The following is a 20,662-nucleotide window of genomic DNA, read 5'->3' as shown; positions in this document are numbered from 1 at the left end:
AATTCTCTTTTCAACTCAGTTATACTTTTGGCCTTCACAACATCATGTTCACTGATGAGACGGAGGAAGGGATATGGGGCAATAGTTGCAGGGATAGGTGGGATCAGAGGAGTACTTTTGAGATTGAGGGAGACCAGAGCTTGTTCGCATTTGATTCTAGTGAGCTGGTAACATGTCAGGGGATCTCCTATTGTGCATGGCACTCCAGGCATGTTGACAGGGCCAAAGATTATCCATCTCTAAAACTGAACTGTAATCCTCACTCTTGTGCGGAGGAATAGATTGTTTATGGTTCAAAGAGTTAATTGATGGTGTGGCGACAAGGGCAGTACACCTCATGCGTGTGGACATCTCTCACTGGGCAGTCTCAGAAATATTAAGGAAAATGAAATGAGTAAAATTAGTTGCATTTTTTTGTTTGTCTTAGCTAGGTTGTTCAGTGGTACTTTCACTTGTGTGTTAGAGACAGAGATTTGAAATATTTATAGGAGAGAGAAGGAGCAATTCTGGGATTGGGCCTCTTTTCTTTTAGCCTGTTTTGTCAGATACTAACCCTGTAAAAGTCACTCTAGTCATCTTGTGGCATCTGATGTCTTTCCTGGAGTGGCCTGGCTGTTTATATGATTCTCAGAACAGTCAGATGAGTGAACTGAAGATTTTTCCTTTCCCAAAATTCCTTTTTCTACAGTGTCTGTGCTGGAAACAATCCCAGGCATCCCTGAAAAAAACCCCAAATAAAACTGCTGATTGTAAGATGGAGAAATACCCATTCTCGCTCTGAGCACAGGATTCATGGTGATCAAAAGAAGCTTTTGTTTAAGGGATGAATCTCTCCAGCTCAAGTTGGTCACTAGCTCGCCCATGTGGAGTGTGGGTGGGAGCTGGAGAGTTGCTTAGGCTGGAGCTCATGGGGACTCAGCTACTCAGTGCTGCTAATCCAATCGCTCTCTGCACCTCCATCGTTATTGTGCAGCGCGGTCGCTGTCACTCGGCTAATTCCTGTTTATAGAACTTGACCTAGCATAGCAGTGAAGACGCCTTTAGTTTAAACCCCTGGCTGTGGGAGGCTTGTCTGTTCTCATAGGCTACTGGAAAACCTGAGGAACCCCCACAACGGGGCTCACCTGGCCTGTGGCAGGTCCCTGTAGCATCTAAGGCATGTTAGGATCCTTTTCAGTGAAGGCGGCTGTGTGAGATTATTTAAAATAAATCACTCTCCTATTAACATGAGAGTCTGTTCTTATGTTTTTTTGATAGGTCTGTGTGGGACCCTGCCAAGGCTCAGTCGTGCCGTCCCCCATGATACTAGTCGCACAGACGGCTTCCCTGTCGGCACAGAAGTGACATACAGGTGCCTTGATGGCTTTGTTAAAATCCCTGGAAAGTCAGACACTGTAGTTTGCCTTTCAAACTCAGAGTGGTCAACCATTGGAGAGTTTTGTAATGGTAAGTATTTTATTTTCTCTGAAACAAATTTGCTCGGGCCACCCTCCGTTGATGGAAATGTCAGACTTTCCCCCACTGAATAGGTCTACTCAAAATTAGCTTTAATGACTAGTTTCAAGTTTCTTGCTGGATCAGTGACAATATACAATTAACCTGCTTATTCAAGAATCTTGTTGCAAAGCTGTCAGGGTTCCTTCCCCACTCTGAACTCTAGGGTACAGATGTGGGGACCCGCATGAAAGCCCCCTAAGCTTATTTCTACCAGCTTAGGTTAAAATCTGGTACACTGCCCCCACCAAGTGATTTAACAAGAAACAGGGAAAGGACCACTTGGAGTTCCTCGTCCCCCAAAATACCCCCCCAAGCCCTTACACCCCTTTTCCTGGGGAGGCTTGAGAATAATATCCTAACCAATTGGTTACAAAGTGAGCAAAGACCCAACCCCCTGGGTCTTTGGGCAATGGAAAAATCAGTCAGGTTCTTAAAAGAAGGATTTTATTAAAAGGAAAAGGTAAAAATCATCTCTGTAAAATCAGGATGGAAAATAACTTTATTGGGTAATCAGATTCAAAGAGCCCAGAGGAACCCCCTCTAGCCTTAGTTCAAAGTTACAACAAAACAGAGATGAACCTCCCTCTAGCAAAGGAAAAGTTCACAAGTTGAGAAAACAAAGATAAACTAATATGCCTTGCCTGGCTGTTACTTACAAGTTTGAAATAGGAGAGATTTGTTCAGAAAGATTTGGAGAACATGGATTGATGTCCGGTCCCTCTTAGTCCCAAGAGCGAACACCACCAAAACAAAGAGCACAAACAAAAGCCTTCTCCCCTCCCAATCCAAGATTTGAAAGTATCTTGTCTGCTTATTGGTCCTTTGGGTCAGGTGTCAGCCAAGTTACCTGAGTTTCTTAACGCTTTACTGGTAAAAGGATTTTGGTGCCTCTGTCCAGGAGGGATTTTATAGTATTGTATACAGGAGGGTTGTTACCCTGACAATATTCAATTAACCTGCTTATTCAAGAATCTCGTTGCAAAGCAATCTGGGAACATCCATCAATGAGACGACTTGGGCTTTATTTAGGAATGTGTGGTTTAGATGGACAGGAATGGGAAGTCATTTTCTATTTGAGTTTTGACTGCTCAGAATTAGGTGGGGATGCTTTCATCCTCAGGACGCTCATACAGTTTTGCTACATCGCCAGGTAGATATGAAATAAAGCTGTTTTGAAAATGATTTACTGCATAGTTCCACTTATATTACAAAACTGCATAAGCGTCCTGGCTGGGAGCTGGGGGGGGAGGGCAGTGCCTGCAGGAGAGAGTCGCGTGGAGCCAATTGCGTGCCTCCGCCTAGGAGCTGGACCTGCTGCTGGCCGCTTCTGGGGCACAGAAAGTTCGCGGTGCCAGGAGAGGCAGGAAGCCTGTCCTGGCATCCAACACTGCACCGCTGACAGGGACCCGCCTTATGTAAGCCCGTGCCCCAATTCCCTGCCAGGCCTGAGCAACTGAGGGGAGGATGATTTTGTTCAATCCGTGGCAACTGAGGATGTAGAGAAGGAAAGATTTGCAAGGGAACAAGCTCTGTTTTTGCCATGTGCACTTTAAGCTACTGGCAGGGAATCCAAACGGGAGTTTTGTGAGTTGTCGATATAACGATCACATCCAAAGCTGTGAGAGCAGATAGGATCCCAAAGACAGGTGCACAAGAAAAAGAGGTTGGGCCAAGGCGAGAATCCTGGCAGATTCTCACTGATGGGGTGGGGCTGGGGGAGAGTTGGAGGATCCCCCAAACCAGACCTGAAAGTACAAGATGGAAGGGTCTGGAGGAAAACTGTGAGAGGATGGAGTGACAAAAGCCAGCAAATGATGGGATTAAAAGAAGTAAAAATGCTTGATGGTGTCCAAGGCACTGAGAGGTCAAGGAGAATGGGGTGGGGTAGAGGCCCTGGGAATTGTGTGAGACTTCAATAAAGTGGAGAGGGTGGACAGAGACTAGAGAGGGCCACAAGGTTGCAGTTGAAGAAGACAACCGTGCAGTGGTTGTAAACAGAACGTTCAGTTAGAATTGGAGATGAGGTGCAGGTGAAAATCTGTCTTTCTCTTTCTGCAGCTTTAATCTACTAATTCCTTTCTCTCTCTCTTAGCTCCTTCCTTTTCTTTTTTACTCCTTACTTCGTACCACCCGCTATTTGGAGCAGCACCCAGTTAACTTGATTGAAGTTGCTTGCCTCTCTTCCTTAAAAATAATTTTTTAAAAATCTCCCTTCCCCTACATATTTTGTCAAGTGTCCTGCTCTAATGCTCAGATGCAGTGCTGTGGCTGTACTGTAATAGCTGCTGCTGCCTCTAAATAGGGTTACCAGAGAGCAACTGTGAAAAAACGGCACAGGGGGTGGGGGGTGGATAGGCGCCTATATAAGAAAAAGTCCCCCAAAACAGGACTGTCCCTTTAAAAATGGGACATCTGGTCACCCTATCTCTAAATCATAAACTTTTGGGGCAGGGTACCTGTTTGGTACCCTTCACTTCTGTTACAGAGCTGTGTTTCTGTTTTTTTTTTAAATATATGTGTGTGTGTTTATTTATAAACATAAAGCTAAAAGTACAATTTTTATGCCTATCTTTATAGCTAAATCTTTCAGACCATGTTTTTGTTTGTTGTTTGTTTGTTTTTGCTAGGTGGCTGTGGTGCCACACCAAGGTTAAAATCTGCTGTATTAAGTGTGGAAGATGCGACGAAGAATTACTGTCCTCCTGGGACCACTGTGAGTTATGTCTGTCGTCCAGGATATGAGAGCACCGAACTGAGACCTGTCATTACTTGTCTTGAGAATTCAACGTGGTCAGAAGCCCCTGAGTTCTGTAGAGGTGGGTGTCTTTTTTGTCACTTTTCTCTCTCCATTGAGCGAGTGGCCCTCTGTGAGCAGATAGGAGTGTTTTGTGTTAAGCAGCTGGTTCACATTTCAGCACCGGCTTGTCAATGTTAGTTTGAAAACCCTTTTTGTCAGGTTTTGATTTGAAATTTGAATTCAGCTTTAAATGTAGAGAGAAAGCAAAGTGAGTACCATTGAACGTTAGACAGCGCTTGCAGTAGCTAAGCTTTTCATTGTGTTCGTTGTGCTTCCCAGCAGCGATAGGAAATCACAAACAATGCAGTAAAGTTAATATCATACTCTGGTAAATATTCATTTAACAATGGTGAGCACAGTATCCCTGGAAGCTATATCTGAAGGAGAATAATGGTATTATTTTTGTCGTTGTTAAAATTCACACATTTAAAAATTCTAGCCTCAGAGAGCGCTCATTCAGCAAACAGTTCAACCAAATTGAATCACCGTATTAAAAAATAAATGCAATATTTAATAACTATGTGTATGGCAAAGTTGTTCAAATAACAAAATACATAACAAAACTTCAATGACGAATGGCCTGCATTGTGAAGAATACTATAAGTGTTGGCAAATCTCCCTGTATTGAGTCTGTGTCTGTTGTATTCTGTGCAAAAACCTACATTAATACAGGGTGAGAGGAAGGAGCCAACTGAGTGATCACCCTTAACCGCAGCTCTTTGTATGTAGGTGTTATAACCTATTTCTGTCAAACAGAATATATCTTAATACTGATGTGCAGTCTTAGACTCAAGTAGTCTGGCATGCCTGCTTAGGAAAATACTGGATGTATATAACAGGCCATATATTTTAATGTACAAAAATCCTTGTCCCCATCAAGGACAGAGATGTTTTCCCAATATACTCATTAGTGCTGTTCGTAGCTTTCTCTGTGGCTCCCTGAATGCAGCAGGTCTCTTCTGTTTGGCATGTGGACATGGTGAATGGCTGATGGTGTGTTCTGTCTGGTAATAAGTGCCTGGCACCAGAGGAAGCATCACAAATAACTCCCTGTACCAGGTAGGAGGAGTCTCTGCCATTGAAGTTGACAAAGTGATAGAATTCAACACTTAATATGGACATAAGAATATCCACAGTTAAGTAGGAAAAAAACCCCGAGAGGAGAGTGAACTAACTGCACTGCTAGTCTGCCATTGCCATAGTCCAGGGGTGGCCAAACTTACTGACCCTTCGAGCCGCACACAACAATCTTCAGAAGTTCAAGAGCCAGAACAGAAGGCACCTGCTGGGGCTCGGGGCCTCACCCCGCTCCTGCTGAAACCCCGAGACCCGCCACCCTGCTGGGCAGAAGCCACTAGCCCACCACCCTGCTCCAAGGCAGAGGTCCCAAGCTCCTCTTTCCCCCCCCTCACCAGTCTGGTAGGGGGGCTCCGTGAGCTGCACTTTAACAGTAAAAGAGCCACGTGCGGCTCGCGAATCACAGTTTGGTCACCCCGGCCATAGTCTCTTCTAAGTCTGTTAGTTTGTTGCATCAACATAACACGCTAACACTGATCTTGTTCTGTGCTAGGGAAATCGTGTGGTGTTCCAAAAGGACCAGAGCATGGCAGAGCTGTTGATACAACAAATGACCTGTATGGTGCAAGAGTAAACATCATTTGTGATGACGGGTGAGTGTTGGGCAGCCGGTGCTGATGAATTCACAGAGCCTAGTTTGGTGTAGAACTACTGGTGAACAGTGGAAAATTAATAATAGAAATTCTGATCTAATTGAAAAACCTAATCTGAGCAGGTGCTACAGATCTGCTGTCCTGCTTCAGGGCCCTATTGAAAAAGTATAACCTTCACGCTGAATTTGGCCAGGTGTGGATCATGATCCCTCAGTCCTCCAGTTGAAAGATTAAGTTGGAAGTAAGCATGTGCAGCTACGGTATCATGAGGTGCGCTTCAATTTGTTCAAGCTGCTGTTGGAAAAAACTGCCATAATATGTGATTGGGTTCTAGTTTCATTGGATTGTACAGATACTTTCTGGACATCAGAGTCATTGAACAGGGAAGCACATGGCATGAGCATGGATGTCTCCGTTTTAATTAATATATCATTTTGTTTTTCACTGTATCACCCATTTAAGTGGTATGTGCAGGCAACAAGGGTTAGATTCCCTGTGCTGGGATCAGGATGATTGGGGGGGGCTGGTTATGGAATAAATTGCCTAGGGAAGTTGTGGAATCTCTGTCATCGGAGATTTTTAAGAGCAGGTTAGATAAACACATGTCAGGGATGGTTTAGATAATACTTAGTCCTGCTTGAGTGCAAGGGACTGGACTAGAAAACCTCTCCAGATTCCTTCTATTCCTATGAATTTTAAGAGCTGTTATCAGATATCAAATCACTTTACAAAGGAGGTCAGTATTGTTTACCCCATTTTACAAATAGGGAATCTGAAGCGCAGAGGGGAAGTGACTTCCCAGATCACCCACAGGCCAGAGGCAGAAATGAGAATGGGATCCAAGTTTCCTGAGTCCCAGTCCAGTGGTTTTTCCTCTAGGCAATACTGCAGCTGAGTTGCACCCACAAGAATGTCCAAGCTATTGTTGTGATACTTCACATTGTCCTATGCAGAAGTGTACAGAAGCTGCCCACCTTGGAATTGTGTCCCACCAGCGAAAGCTTTGGGTTTAAATGGGCTGATTAGGTTTGGACATTGAGATGTTCAGGTTTTGAAAGAGTGGCAGCAGCGGGACAGCCCTTGGGCAGCTGTCTTCTCCCCCTGTTGTTGCTGTCAGCACAAGTGGCCTTTGGGTGTAATGTTTTAAGTTGGAAGAAAAGCGGTAGCCACCTGGACACAAATGATGTTCCTGTCTAACCTTGTTGGCCCCTGTCCTTTCAGCAGACCGGTGAAAGAACCTGCAGAGACCAGCTTTACTGAGTCCAACTCTCATCTGTTTCTCTAAACCTCCTTGACAGATAAATAAGGCCATGACCTTTAGCCTGTAGTGTTAAAGGAAGTAGTGAAGGCTAAGTGACTGCATTGCCAGTATGCAGAACTTCCTGTGCAAGAATTAGCTAGAGGTCTAGCTAAGTGGGTCTTGGGTGTGGACTGTTGCCAACTCTTTGGTAGAAGAGCAGAGTTAAAATAGGAAGAGGAATGATGGCACTAAGCAGGCTGAGCTACTGACTTCCAGAGTGACAGAGACACCCCTTTTAGTACTTTGCTCCCCATTTCTCTGGGCCAGTAATCCAAGGTGTAGAATTCCAACAGCCCACATCCCGAGCACTGTTCTGCAGATTGGAAGGAGGGAGGTGTGACGCAATCTCCTACTCTGCAAATCCAAACCTCTTTAACATGCGAACACTCTGGGAAGATTAACAGTCTGGAAAATTACTAATTTCCTTAGTGTTTTTCAAATTCTGGATCTTATTTAGGGACTTCTTCTACCTTCTGGAGATGTAAGAAATAAGAAGTATTAAAAATGTAGAAATGAGAGACTTACTTGTTTCCCTTTGCTACAGTTTAACAAAGATATTGCCCAGAAATTCTCAAGCATTTAGCTAGTATAAACTTTAAGGGGAAGGATTTCACCTGCTAACATGGTTGCTACAATCTTATACCCACCTATTTACTTGTTCTACATTGACTTTAACCAATCAGCATTCCTTGGTCCTAGGATTCATGTTGGTACTTACAGCAAGAATGACCCTACAGGGTCACTTACTGGCAGAAAGAACCCCTTTCCCCAAGTTCTGGACTATTGCAGGAGCAACTGGAGAGTTAGGTAAGAAACTTTTTCTCTTTTCTTTAGATTCAGATTACGTGGGCGGCCTTTCATCCAATGTACGCTGAAGGGAGATCAAGTTGAATGGAGTCAACTTCCAACTTGTGAAGGTCAGGCTATTTTTATGGCTTTAAGAAGAACTCCTGATTGGAGCTGTTGCAGAGTAACTGTTACAGACAGGACCGGCTCTAGGCACCAGCAAACCAAGCACGTACTTGGGGGGGCAGAATTCAAGGGGCAGCATTCCGTGTGTTTTTCTATTTCTTTTGCTTTGACAGTTGCGCTCTCGGTTTTGGTTTTGGTTTTCTGTTTTTGGTTTTGGTTTTTTTTTATTTTATTTTTTTTTTTTGCTTGGGGAGGCAAAAAACCTAGAGCCGGCCCTGGTTACAAAGCTTTCATGTGTGTTTTATATTCACTCGATTTAGATTATGTCGATCATATAGATATTTTTGGGAACGGGGAGACATGATGAAAGTGTAGGAAGATCCATTGTGTTGCTGGTTCCTTCTGTAGAAGCCACATTCCAAACAAACACAAAACCCCACAGGCCTCTCTATCCCTACAGAGCATTCCCCTTGAGCTTGCTGTCTGGTGTATAGATTCCAACCCAACTAATGACCTAAACACAAGTGAACCCTGAACACGGGGATGGTGGTGTTCGATTAGTTTCTCATTCCTCACCAAATAATCTCTGCTGCTTTTGAACTCTTTCATCCAACTTTTTTTTATTTAGTGTAATTCCTCCCTGTTAACTATTCTCCTCCCTTCCCCTCAAAACGAATCAACCAATCCTGGACTCCACACTCAAAATCTTGAGGCTATTTTGGAGTGAAACCCAATATTAAAACTTCTTCCCAATTTATTTGCTTTAACTTTTTTGTCCTTTTGGACACTACGTGGGTTGGATCTGTCAACCAGGCTATCGCCATCTGGTCTAGAACCAGCTGCAGTTAAAAGGAAAGTTCTAATTTAAGTGTTCAGCTTCTGGAACATTGTAGAAGGGCATCTATTGTCTTTCAAGGATGTCAATCAAAGAGTCACAGCTCCTTGTATATAATGTAGGGGAGAGATGTGTTCTGATAAGGCTGTTATCCGGGATTTGTTTAATGGAGCCAAAATCTTCTAGCTGAATGGATGTTGGGAGTGGAGAAAAGAGGCCTCCATTCACTGTACAACTAAAGATAACATCAATGGAGTCTGGAATGGGCCTGCCCCTGAATGCAAAGGTGACTGACTCTTTTTATCTTCCTCTACTTTCTCCCACCAGAAAAAAACAATATTTTGATTTCTAGGCAAACCCATAAACATGAGGAAATTCAGTTAGGCATTAATCATCTAAAGATATAACTTGTGGGAAACCTGGTTGCTGTTGGAAACGTAATCCTTAAAAAATGGCTGTTGCTTCACGTACACTCAAGGAGGAAAAATTAAGATCTCACGGGTCACCTTAATTCTGTGGTTTCCTAACTGCTGAGCGCTTTACAATTGTAATAACTTGTTTCTGCTGTGGGTTTTACGTAACTTCTGGGTTTCTTAACAAGAAAAATGAAGTCTATATGAAACTAATGTCCCATCCTCCACCTCCATGTGTCATTGAGGTTTGACTCTTGGGCCTAAGGTACTGTAGCATAGACCTCTATTAAGTTAAAGAACTAATTACAATAATTGGCTGCAGGAGTAAATTGTTATCCGGACCAACCACTAGAGGAGGATGCACAACACACTAAAACAATGGATTATATATGCACGAATATCCTCATTATATGCACCGCGTAGCCAAGTATTTAGATTTGGCAAATTCTTTCGGTTAGGCTAAGTGGATGAGACTTGGGTCTGCCATATTAGAGATCTGGGTTGTTCCTAGCTTATGTGGCTTCCATTCAGGGAGGATGGGTTGCTCAGTGATAACTTGGGTTTTGAAGGGCACAGGATTGTTAACACCAGTCAGTAGAAATAATGAGAGTTGAACTCATCATCTCCTGGTTCCCAACACGGTGCACCTTCTCCTAGTCCAAAGCATATTTTGATGTGAGGGATGGAGATGCACAGTTCTGAGTTCCACATGGCAACACCTTGCAGAGAATGCTCAGTGAGAACAGCATGTTCAGGGATTTTAGAAGTCACTCTAGGAAGTTTTGATGAGTAAAACTGAAGGGAAATGACAGATTTTGGCAGTTTGTAACTCATAATGGCAGCAAGAGGCACCAGATTGAGCCTTTCACATCCCTGCTGCAAACCACGGAACTGTTAGAGCTCTTTTAAAAAAGAAAAAACGAGAGAGAGAATTTTTGTAAAGGAAAGTGGTAGGCAGCTCAATGTAGGGGTTGCTATGGGCTTCCCCATGAATATCTGAATGGGATCCCAGCAGCAGTCTGCAGGGGTAGCCCAACTGATAGTACAGGGGCTCTCGCTGTGACAACGTGTAAGTGGGCTAAGTCTGTCTTGTCTCTAAAGATGCAGTTTCCTAAACATTAGTTTGGCAACTCCTGGCTCTGAGTGACTCTTGCCAGAATGTCAGAACATGTGTCCTACTCTGTTGGATCAGAAACTAAATATAGCAGTGTGGAATGGACCAGGTCTATGCATTATGGGACTGTTTCCTGTTCCTTCCCCGCACTCCTCTCAACACTGAGACTGTGCGGGAAATGCATCATTATTCAGATTAAATACCTGCCATGTCTGATGGTTGAATTTCCATCAAAGAAAGAGGAAGTCGTTTTTAAATAAAAATGTCTAAATAACACAATCCCTGTCTAAGCCCCCTGTCTCAGACTCTTTTGGCCTATATAATAACAGTGACATGCAGCTTTTTTCACAAAAGGAAAAAAAGTGAACAGAGTTAGGTTAGTACAAACAACGGGTTTTATATCTTTTGAAAGAAACTGCTCCGGCCATTGTAGGAAGCCCGCTCCTGGCAGCAGCGCCGGGGAAGGCTGTTGCACTCAGTGATACAGACTGGAAGGGAAACCCGTGGAGGGCTTTAAATGTTTCAATTTTACACCCTAATGAATAAAAGCAAACAAGGGATAGACCTGGTGGGTGATTCCATGAGCAGCTGCCCCTCCATGTAATGTGCCCACAGCTGCACCCACAAAGACACACGTGCAGCGGGGCGAGCCGGCCCACTCCATGTATGTGCCTGGGCAGGTCCCCCTGCCTCCTGGGACACAGGCTCGATGCTGATCCCTGGGGTGAACCAATAACTCAGGGCCCAGTGCAGCCTCTTCTCCCCTTCCCATGACCCCACCACTTGCTCCCCGGGCAGTGCCTGGGTGCAAAACAGTGACAGAAGCCCCACTTTTGAACATGCCCTGCCCCCACTTCTCAGGCCCTGCCCCATCCTCTCCAGGCTATGCCCCTGCTCACCGCCCCATTTCCTCAGCCTCACTCGAGCTCCAGTCCCCTGACATTGCTGGGAGAGCTGGAGCGAGCAGTCATGCCCCTGAGACTCTGCTGCCAGCCCCGCCATGGTCTCGGCTGTGCGCTGCTCACCTGGCACCCAGGGGCTCCTGACGCTGCTGTTGCTGCCCCTGCCTGGGGCTCGCGGTGAGTGGGTCGGGGTGGGGGGTGGAGGGTGCTACTTCTTGTAAGTGTTCTGCTGTGTGTTCATTTCCTGATGTATCAGTTGTTTCTGTAAGGAAGACATTCCCTTCTTCTATTGTCACACAAGCGCGTACAACAGGATCATTGTGGACATTGCTCACCCGTCAAGACTCCGGTTAACAATTTTAACCTCTAGACCTTTTGCACACTGCTCAATTTCTCTTTCATTCACTTTGTCCAGCAAATTGCCTGTGACATCTGCTATCTTTGGTGGACTGTATCCTGGTCTTAATGACTGAACCATGTTAATGAAGTGTGGGTTCTCAATCACACTGAAAGGAGAATGTGTTGCATAAACAAACGGCAAATTTTTTCATCAATCACCTCTTTTTGTAATCTGCTGATTCTTATCACAAATGTACCTATGGTTGTTTCTGGATGATGGAGTGTGTGTGTGATAGGTTTTTTGTTTGTGTTTTGTTTTTGTTTTTTTGCTACAGGTGATATACTGTGGCTATGTGACATACATGATGTGACTGAAACACTATCATTGGCAAAAAGAACAGGAGTACTTGTGGCACCTTAGAGACTAACAAATTTATTAGAGCATAAGCTATCGTGGACTACAGCCCACTTCTTTGGATGCACGAAAGCTTATGCTCTAATAAATTTGTTAGTCTCTAAGGTGCCACAAGTACTCCTGTTCTTTTTGCGGATACAGACTAACACGGCTGCTACTCTGAAACCTATCATTGGCAGATAACTCTGAAAGTATAGAAAATGATGGTGATCTCAAAGGTGGATAGTCTTCAGAATCCTGTATATTGAGGATGGATTCTCCTAAACAAAATAAGTCAATGCAGTTATTTAATTATTATTACCATGCTGCTCACTTAGTATTCCTCATTGAATTCACTGACACTCAGTACTACTTTAAAGGTGAAATTGTAAAAGGAAGATCTGCCTATTTCAGCTATTTATTTTTTATCACAACTGCATCTAAAATGATAGTAACAGCTATATTTTTTGCTCACACATGAGGTTTGTAACTGTACAGAAATGTAGTAGATCTAAACTTAAGAATAGTGCCGTTCTTCTCTACCAGAGACCCCATTGCCCACATAATGGTCCTGTGACTGGGAGGCGTTCAGTGCACACCAGTGAAGTTACTGGAATTTGATACTCTACCTACCCTGGTCAGCTTTAAATGGAGGTATAAAATAAAAGACATCTAAGCTTTAACCCTCTTTAGTTTCCCTAATGATCTTGGTTCTTACCATCTCACATCTTTTAACTTCATTAAAGTGGGTGCCACAGAACACTGGACAACTACAGCTTGGTGCGGTTAAATTCATCGTGTTCATAGTATTTCCTGTTGATTAGTATAGGGGGCATCAAAAGTACTGCAATAAAGTAAAACACTTTGTGATAAGTGTCTGTCTTTTTTGAAAAACTGTAGTTGCTCTATTCCTGATAACGAATTGTAGAATTTAGCCATACTGAATTCACTGTACTAAAAGTATTGAATAATGTGTTACAAACTTAGTCAAAATACTAATTCGTAACAAAACTTAGCGAATACTTCTCTTGGCTTCATTTTTGCAAGTTTCCTCATCTCAAGACTATATATGCTATATACGATGCAGAAGTCCCTAGTCAATGCAGTACTACAGTAACTAGTAAAGAGATATACAATTGGATACTGATGAACCTTAACTCTGCCTCCTTGTGCATATGTTTTTAAATTATGATTTAATTTGTCGTATTGAATACTGATGGGACTTTCTTGAATAGCCTTAGACTCACCTACTCTGGCCTGCTTGCTTGAGAAAATACTTTATATATAGGCCCTGATTCAGCAAAACGCTTAGTGCCTTCTTAAGTCCCAGTGACTTCAGCGGGACTTGTTTTGCTGAATCGATCAGGCCTTAGTAAATAGGTCACAATTTTTACATGCCTTGTCTGCATTGAGAATTTTTTTCCCCAGTACAGTCATAAAGTTAGCACTTTTTATCTTTGCATGGCTACAGTATATCTATATTGAACTCCATAGAGATATGGTGAATTTTTGATACAGTTCATTCTTCGTGGGAATAAGTCTACTGCGGGGGGAAAAGCATCACGAATAACTCTTGTAGGGCAAAGAAAATGTCTTCCACTGAGCTTGATTGAGGAACACACAGTTCTTAACTGTCTAAAATCAGGATTCATGTATGAAGAAAATTAATAACAAATATTTACAAAATGCATAACAAGCCTGTAGAATGTAGTGCCACAAAATGGAGGCAAGGAACATGGTAGGATTCAAAAAAGGATGAGACGCTTAGAACCTGGTCCAGAAAACACAAATGTGCTTTACATTGCTCGTGTGAATAGTCTGCTGCGTCATAGACTTTAATGCTAGAAGGGATTGTTACATCACAGGCTACTTACATTTCAGCAAGTTATTCCTTTACTGAGCCCCAAAACTTGTTTTTGACTAAAGCATATTTTCTAGAAGGACAGCCGGTCCTGATTTGTAGACTTGCAGAGACTGAGAATCTGCCATTTCCTCTGGTAATTTTTGCCCATGGTTAGTCACCCTCACTATTAAAGACTTTTGCCTTATTTCCATTTTGAATTTGTCTGGCTTCACTTTCCAGTTCCTGGTTTTTGTTCTGCTTTTCTCTGCTAGATTAAAAAGCCCTTTAGTACCTGGTATCTTCCCCTTGTGAAGGTCCTTAGTCACTGTAATCAAGTCGCCTCACAGTCTCTCTTGACAAGCTAAACAGACTGAGCTCTTTAAGTCTCTCACTGTACGGCATTTTCTCAGGCCCATGAATACGTTTTTGTGGCTCTTCTCTGCACCATCTCCAGTTTTTCAACATCATTTTGAAAATGTGGACACCACAACTGGGTATAGTATTCCCGTATGGGTCTCAGCAGTGCTGTATACATTGCTATCACCTCCCTATTCCTGCTCCCCTGTTAATACATCAAGGATCACATTAGCCCTTTTTGCCCTAGGATCCCACTGGGAGCTCATGTTCAGTTGATTGTCTGCTGTCACCTCAGTCCTTTTCAGACTTGCTGCTTTCCAGGATATAGTTTCCCCGTTCTCTCGGCAGGGCCTGCATTTCTTGTGCCTAGATGTATAATTTTCCATTATACGATACAAGAATGCATTTTGTTTGAACGGACCCAGGGGATCCAGCTTGCTTTGTAGGACTACCCTGTCCTCATTTATCACTCCCCCAATCTTTGAGTCCTCTGTGGATTTTATCAGGAGTGATTTTTGTATACTTCCAGACAACTGATTAAAATGTTGAATAGCATCAGGTCTAGTACCAATCCCTGCAGAATCCTACTAGAAACATGTTTGTTTGATAATGATTCCCACTGATAACTGCTCTTTGAGATGTCCATTAGCCAGTTCTTGTATGCAGTGGTGGTGTAGCCATGTCAGTCCCAGGATATTACAGAAGCAAAGTGGGTGAGATAATATCATTTATTGGACCAACTTCTGTTGCTGAGAGAGACAAGCTTACGCACCACTCTTGGTCTGGGAAATGTATTCCAAACCTGAAGAAGAGCTCTGTGTAAGGTTGAAAGTGTCTCACTAACAGAAGTTGGTTCAATAAAAGATATTACCTCACCCTCTCAGCCAATTCTTAGTCCATTTTACTTGTGCTCTATTGATACTGAAGTGTTAATTTGTGGTACTAAGTCCAACAGTTTACAAAAGTCTAGGTATATTACATCAGTTACATTTATCAAACAAACTTGTAACTTCCAAGAAAAGGTCACGCTTATCAAACCTGATTTTTTCCATAAAACCATATTGATTGGTATGAATTATATTTCTGTTCTTAATTTCTTATGAATTGGGAAAATTTTGCCCTACACTGCTCAAGAGGTCAGAATAGATTTGCCCTTGGAATTGATGAATCCCAAAATACCTTTAAATTATTATGCCTGTGAGTGAGGTCATGTTAACTAGTGTATAGTTACCTAGGTCATTCTGCTTTCCCTTTTTTGAGTACTGGCACAAGATCAGTGCTCTTCCATTCTTCTTGAATGTCCTGGTACTCTAAGATTTATTAGAAGTTAATCAGTGGGCTAGAGATCTCCTTGGCCAACTTTTTAGGACGCTTGGGTGCAAGTTATCCCAAGGGTTTGGTTTAACAATGTTTATCCCTAGCAGCAGATGTAGTTTAACTTTCTCTTTAATTACTAATTAATAGACCTGAAAGTACTTCATCAGACTCTTCTGATGAGACTATGTTGTCATGCTTCTTTCCTAATACAAAAGGGGGAAATTTACTGAACACTTCTGTCTTTCCTGTATTATAATTGTTCTACCATCTCCATTTAGTAACAGGTTTGTACCATTACTAGGAGTGGTATACTCAATGTATCATCCAGACTACTGAGAATCTGTCACCCGTGACCTGTAACCGGGGTACCCATTACAGTGCTTTGCTGCTGTAGCTCCTGTCTGGACTGTTCACAGGTAGCTGGGAGTGACTTGCACATTGGAGGCTATGTCTCAGCCAGCCATACCTTGGCTCTCACCAGCCTGGGTTATACTGCAGGGTGACCCCAACATACTCCTAGTATTCGTTTTGTTTTTTTCCCGCCAGAGAAGTATGCCTTGTATTGTCTGGGAGAGGTCTGGGCAATACAAATTCATTTAAAGTCTGTATTTCTTCAATAGAAATAATATGCACGCGCCTTGTTACCCAAATAGATTTTATCAGACACTGCAATTTAAACACACTGGATTAGATCTAACAAGTTTATTAACTACAAAGAGACTTTAAAGTGAATGCAAGTAATGAGGCATAAATCCGAAATGGTTACAAGAGAAGTCAAGATAAAACACAACTGGTGCCCAAGTTAACGAACTATGTTAAGTTTTATTTTGCATTTACCACATGCTCCCAGCAGTCTTACTGACCAAACTTCTTAGGTGAGGACCCCTTCTTCAGCTTAGTGGCAGCTTCCTTGTCTCTTCTAGTGCAGTGATTTGGGGGCCAGAGTGAGAGGGAGGAGGGGTGTCTGGGAGTTTGTCCCTCCTTTTTTATAGTGTCAGTCCTGCCCCTTGGAAAACATTCCCAGCTCACAAAAAGTCTATAGGGAAAGAACTTTCCTGCTGCTTTTCCTCACTTTTTTTGTAATTTGTTTTTTCTTCCTGCCTGAGGACTTCTTACTACTTAAATGCAAATTAAGCAGAGCACACATTCATTTGAGACAGAGCTGTTTGCCAACTTGTGTTGTGGTTTGCAACATGAGTTAACGTTATACAGGGAAATCTTATAACTTCACATACACTGTTGCCATGCATTTTATTGGGACAACATTGGCCAGTAAACTATAAATTTTCAGATACCTCACAAAGCATACTTTGTACAAATATTATTACAGCATTCTCCAGGGGGTAGACACGGGTACATTTTCTTACAGTAGAATTTGTTTTGTTCCTAATGAACTTCAAAACCTTCTCCTTATTGTCTGACTCTTTCACTGATGTCTTTAGCTCCCCATATCAATTTTTACCTTTCATAACTTATGCCATTTATCCTCCCCTCTCCTCCCCCCCCCCATGCATTATGTTGCTTTTTATTTGTAATTGCTGCCAGTTGAGGTCAATGGATCTACCCACATGAATATGGTTATGTATGTGAGTTTTCAGGATCTGGGCCTTAACATGTACAATAGGAATATTTGCACTTATATTAAATCTGCAAGGGGATCTTAAATCTCTAGATTCAGGATATAAGGCAACCACTGTCTGTGTGGGATTAGGAAGCATCATCCCACTTCCACTTCTCCTCACTTCCCATGGGCATGTTACAAAACTATCCATAATGTGGGTTGTAAGATTTCCTCTGTAGCCGTTGGTGCTGACCGCTGTCGTACAGGACAGATACTGGACTCCAAGGTCATTGGCTTTGATCTGCCATGGTATTTGCTATGTTAGGGGGTGCAAGTTAACATATCCCCTTTCTCCTGTTAAGGTAATATGAGGTAACGCTAATATTAGCTTCGTTCTCTTCTAGGAAGAGAATGTAAATCACGAGAACTAGAAAATGGCAGGGTTCATTTCACGGACCTCCGGTTTGGTGCAACAGCAAACTTCTCCTGTAATGAAGGGTGAGTGGCAAGTTGCTTCTTTTGACTAATGAACAGAACCCAGATTGGTGTAAAAGTGCTGGTGAAATCTGGCAAAATGAGACTAGAAAGCCTGCTTAACTTCAAGAACACAAGTGAATGGGGGCTATAAATCTGTATCCATGGGCTGGGCCCTTGTTAAGAATTACACCTGCGATTTTCAAAGGAGTGGAAGGAAGATAGCCACCCAGCTGCGGTTGTCATGCAATGGGAGATGGGCACCTAACTCGCTCAGGTGCTTTTGAAGATCCCAGCCTAGAGCCCTCATGGTATCATCCAGCAGGGGTTGGATCTTGGGTCATGAGATTGAGTCCCACCTCAGGGGTCATGTGGCACTTACTGACCCATGCCATCTCTCCCTTGTTACAGGGTTTTCTGTCTGGGTGCTGGGAGCTAGTGGCAGAATATTGCCCATAAAATGCCGCACCAGGTAGAAGCAGACCTCTTCCTGCTCTACCATAGCAAATATTTGTCTCTCCCTCCCTTATAGATGTCAGTATTACCGAGGATAGCCTCAAGTGTATGTGTTGCCTTTGTCCATATGGGTTATGTTGCCAAGCCTTGGGGAATGAAAAATAGCTTGTGGCTTCATTGCACTGAGCAGGTGTGTGTTGGATTTTTGAGGTCTCAAAGTTAAAGGCCAGAAGTGTATATCCCATATATACCAACACTTCCCAGGGACCCACATACTAAACTCAACCAAAATTAGTCTAAAATACTACAGCCCACAGGAGCTTAGACCATTATGTGCTATGGGCAGAGAATAGGAGGGCCTGAGGTGCATAAATTCCTCGCGCCCCTGTCGTGGCAGGGAAATGTTGAAGTCCGATATATTGAGATAATCCTGACAAGTGACCTGTTCTCACATGCTACAGAGGAAGGCAAGAAAACCCCCAATGTCACTGCCAAGCTGACCGGGAGTGGGGAGGAATTTCTTAACGACCCCACATACTAGAGCCTGAGCATGTGAGCAAGAACCAGCAAGCCAAGCACTGAGGTGAGAGTGTTTGATGCCACCTCAGAGTCCTGGTCTCCCCCATCCAGTGTCCCATCTTCAGCCATGGCCATCCCTGATGGTTCAAAGGAAGGAGATAAAAGAAACCAACTCAGAATACATTGGGTGGGGAATCCCTGCCTGACTGCTGCAGGGAACTGGCTGAAATCCTGAAGCGTGAGCTGTTAGGAACATAACACACACACTGGAAACACACCCCAGGGTTGCTGAGCCCTGCCATCACAAGCAACCCATCATATAATTGCACCCATTAACTTGCCTGGCGCGCTGTCTCTCAAACTATGTTAGTTGCCCCCACAACTACTATTGGGTGACTGCTCCTGAACCCCATCTTTCCGATGGTTAGAAACCTAATTTCCAGCCTGAAGTTGTTCATGGCCAGTTTTTACCCTTTGTTCTTGTGGCAGCATTGTACTTGATTTAAATATCTCTTCACCCTCCCCGCTAATTGAATGGATTGCGTTTCATGGGCACACAAATGACATGAATGTTGGTGTTGTGTAGAGTTTTGTTTTTCTGTATCACAACTTTAGGTGGCTTGTCCAAGCAGCAGAGATTGGACTCCCAAGGGATGTTTGGGGTGGGGGGAGATGTCAAGGCCCAGTCTCAATTAGATGTATCTGGGCGTGGGGAGGTAACTCCCTGGGGCAAGGCTGGCTCTCCGTCTCCACAGAGGTGGGAGTTAAATCCCTTGGTTTATCCTCTAGATTGGTCATTATCCTGTCTTCTGGATGAAGTAGATTTGATCCACAGACATTTCTGAGCTCTTGTTGAAGGACTTGGTGACTTTCTGTGCAGTAGGCTATAGGGGCCTCAGGCTTTGGAATTGTGCAGGCCTATGAGAGCTCTGGGTTTAAAGACACTGGTTAGATCTTGGACAGTTCAGATGCTTGAATTTTGAATATGGAACAAGGCGATGGCAAGTGGGTGACAGCTTAGGGCAGCTGTCTTGTCTCCCACTGCTGCTGTCGGCAGGTTGTCTGTGGGTGTAATTCTATTTTACAAACTATCACCTGCTTGACTGCCATCTGTTCGTTCTCTCTCTCTCTCTCTCTCTCTCTCTCTCTCTCTCTTCCCTGCCTTCACAGGAAATTGATTTCTTCAAGTTCTTTCACTTCAATGTAATCGAATGCTTAATGTGTTCTGTAGTGAAGACCAAGTGTAGCTTTGCCAGTATGTTCACAACTTTGTGTGCTGGGTTTAGCTGGACCTTCTGCTAAATGGACTTGGAGATGCAGTGCTTCTGGCTGCCCAGCAGGGGCAGCATTGGTAAAAGTAGGAGAAAATGTAACAAGAGCTGCTTCAGCTGAGCCAGCCTGACACAACAGGGCAGAGAAGAGGTTTTTAGTTCTTATGCAGAGAAAAGCAGAGTAACTCTAAGGTGCAGAATGTCAGCGGCTCCAACACGTCCTCCTACATGTTAGAAACATAGACAGCTTCCTACTCAGCAAATCCAAACCCTTTTTCCATGTCAAAGCACTGTGAGAAGTAATCTGTAAAATAACTAGTTTTCTGGGTATTTGAAGAGTTCTGTAGCAAAGGTGGTAGGGTCTTCTTTCACCTCTTGGCAATAGGAGTGCAAAAATGTCTAATTTAGAAGAGGGGTAATTTGTTCCCCTTTTCCGAGGATTAACAAGTATTCCCAAGCATCTGCTAAGCATAGCCCAGAAGCAAGGATTCTCTCCTGCTAAGGCTTTTGGGAGCTATATCCTCTGGTTTGTAGCTCGTTATTGCCATTAACTACACAGGGCCTGGTCTTCACGTACAGCGGCACAGCTGTACTGTTGTATATAAACATGCTCTTGTACTGATAGGAGAGTCTCTCCTGTCAGCATAGTTAATCCATCTCTCCAAGAGGCAGTAGCTATGTTGGCGGGAGT

General features: G+C 43.4%; 2 protein-coding genes across 2 annotated transcripts in view; both read left to right on the top strand.

Moving 5' to 3' along the window:
- LOC101943449 (complement receptor type 1-like) overlaps positions 1-20,662 on the top strand; it is a 431,031-nt gene that overhangs the window by 174,778 nt on the left and 235,591 nt on the right. The window contains exons 10-14 of the mRNA XM_065594544.1: positions 1,258-1,446; positions 4,125-4,313; positions 5,865-5,964; positions 8,099-8,181; positions 17,656-17,749. Of these exons, the coding sequence (XP_065450616.1) occupies positions 1,258-1,446; positions 4,125-4,313; positions 5,865-5,964; positions 8,099-8,181; positions 17,656-17,749 (655 nt within the window). The remainder of the gene's footprint in view (positions 1-1,257; positions 1,447-4,124; positions 4,314-5,864; positions 5,965-8,098; positions 8,182-17,655; positions 17,750-20,662) is intronic.
- Positions 1-20,662, top strand: part of LOC112060902 (complement receptor type 2-like) — a 111,499-nt gene that overhangs the window by 83,921 nt on the left and 6,916 nt on the right. The window lies entirely within an intron of this gene.

The sequence above is a fragment of the Chrysemys picta genome, chromosome 4 (genome assembly GCF_011386835.1).
Source record: "Chrysemys picta bellii isolate R12L10 chromosome 4, ASM1138683v2, whole genome shotgun sequence".
Lineage (NCBI taxonomy): Eukaryota > Metazoa > Chordata > Testudines > Emydidae > Chrysemys > Chrysemys picta.
The sequence above is the reverse complement of the archived record's forward strand: the minus strand, read 5'-3'. Positions and strand labels throughout refer to the sequence as shown.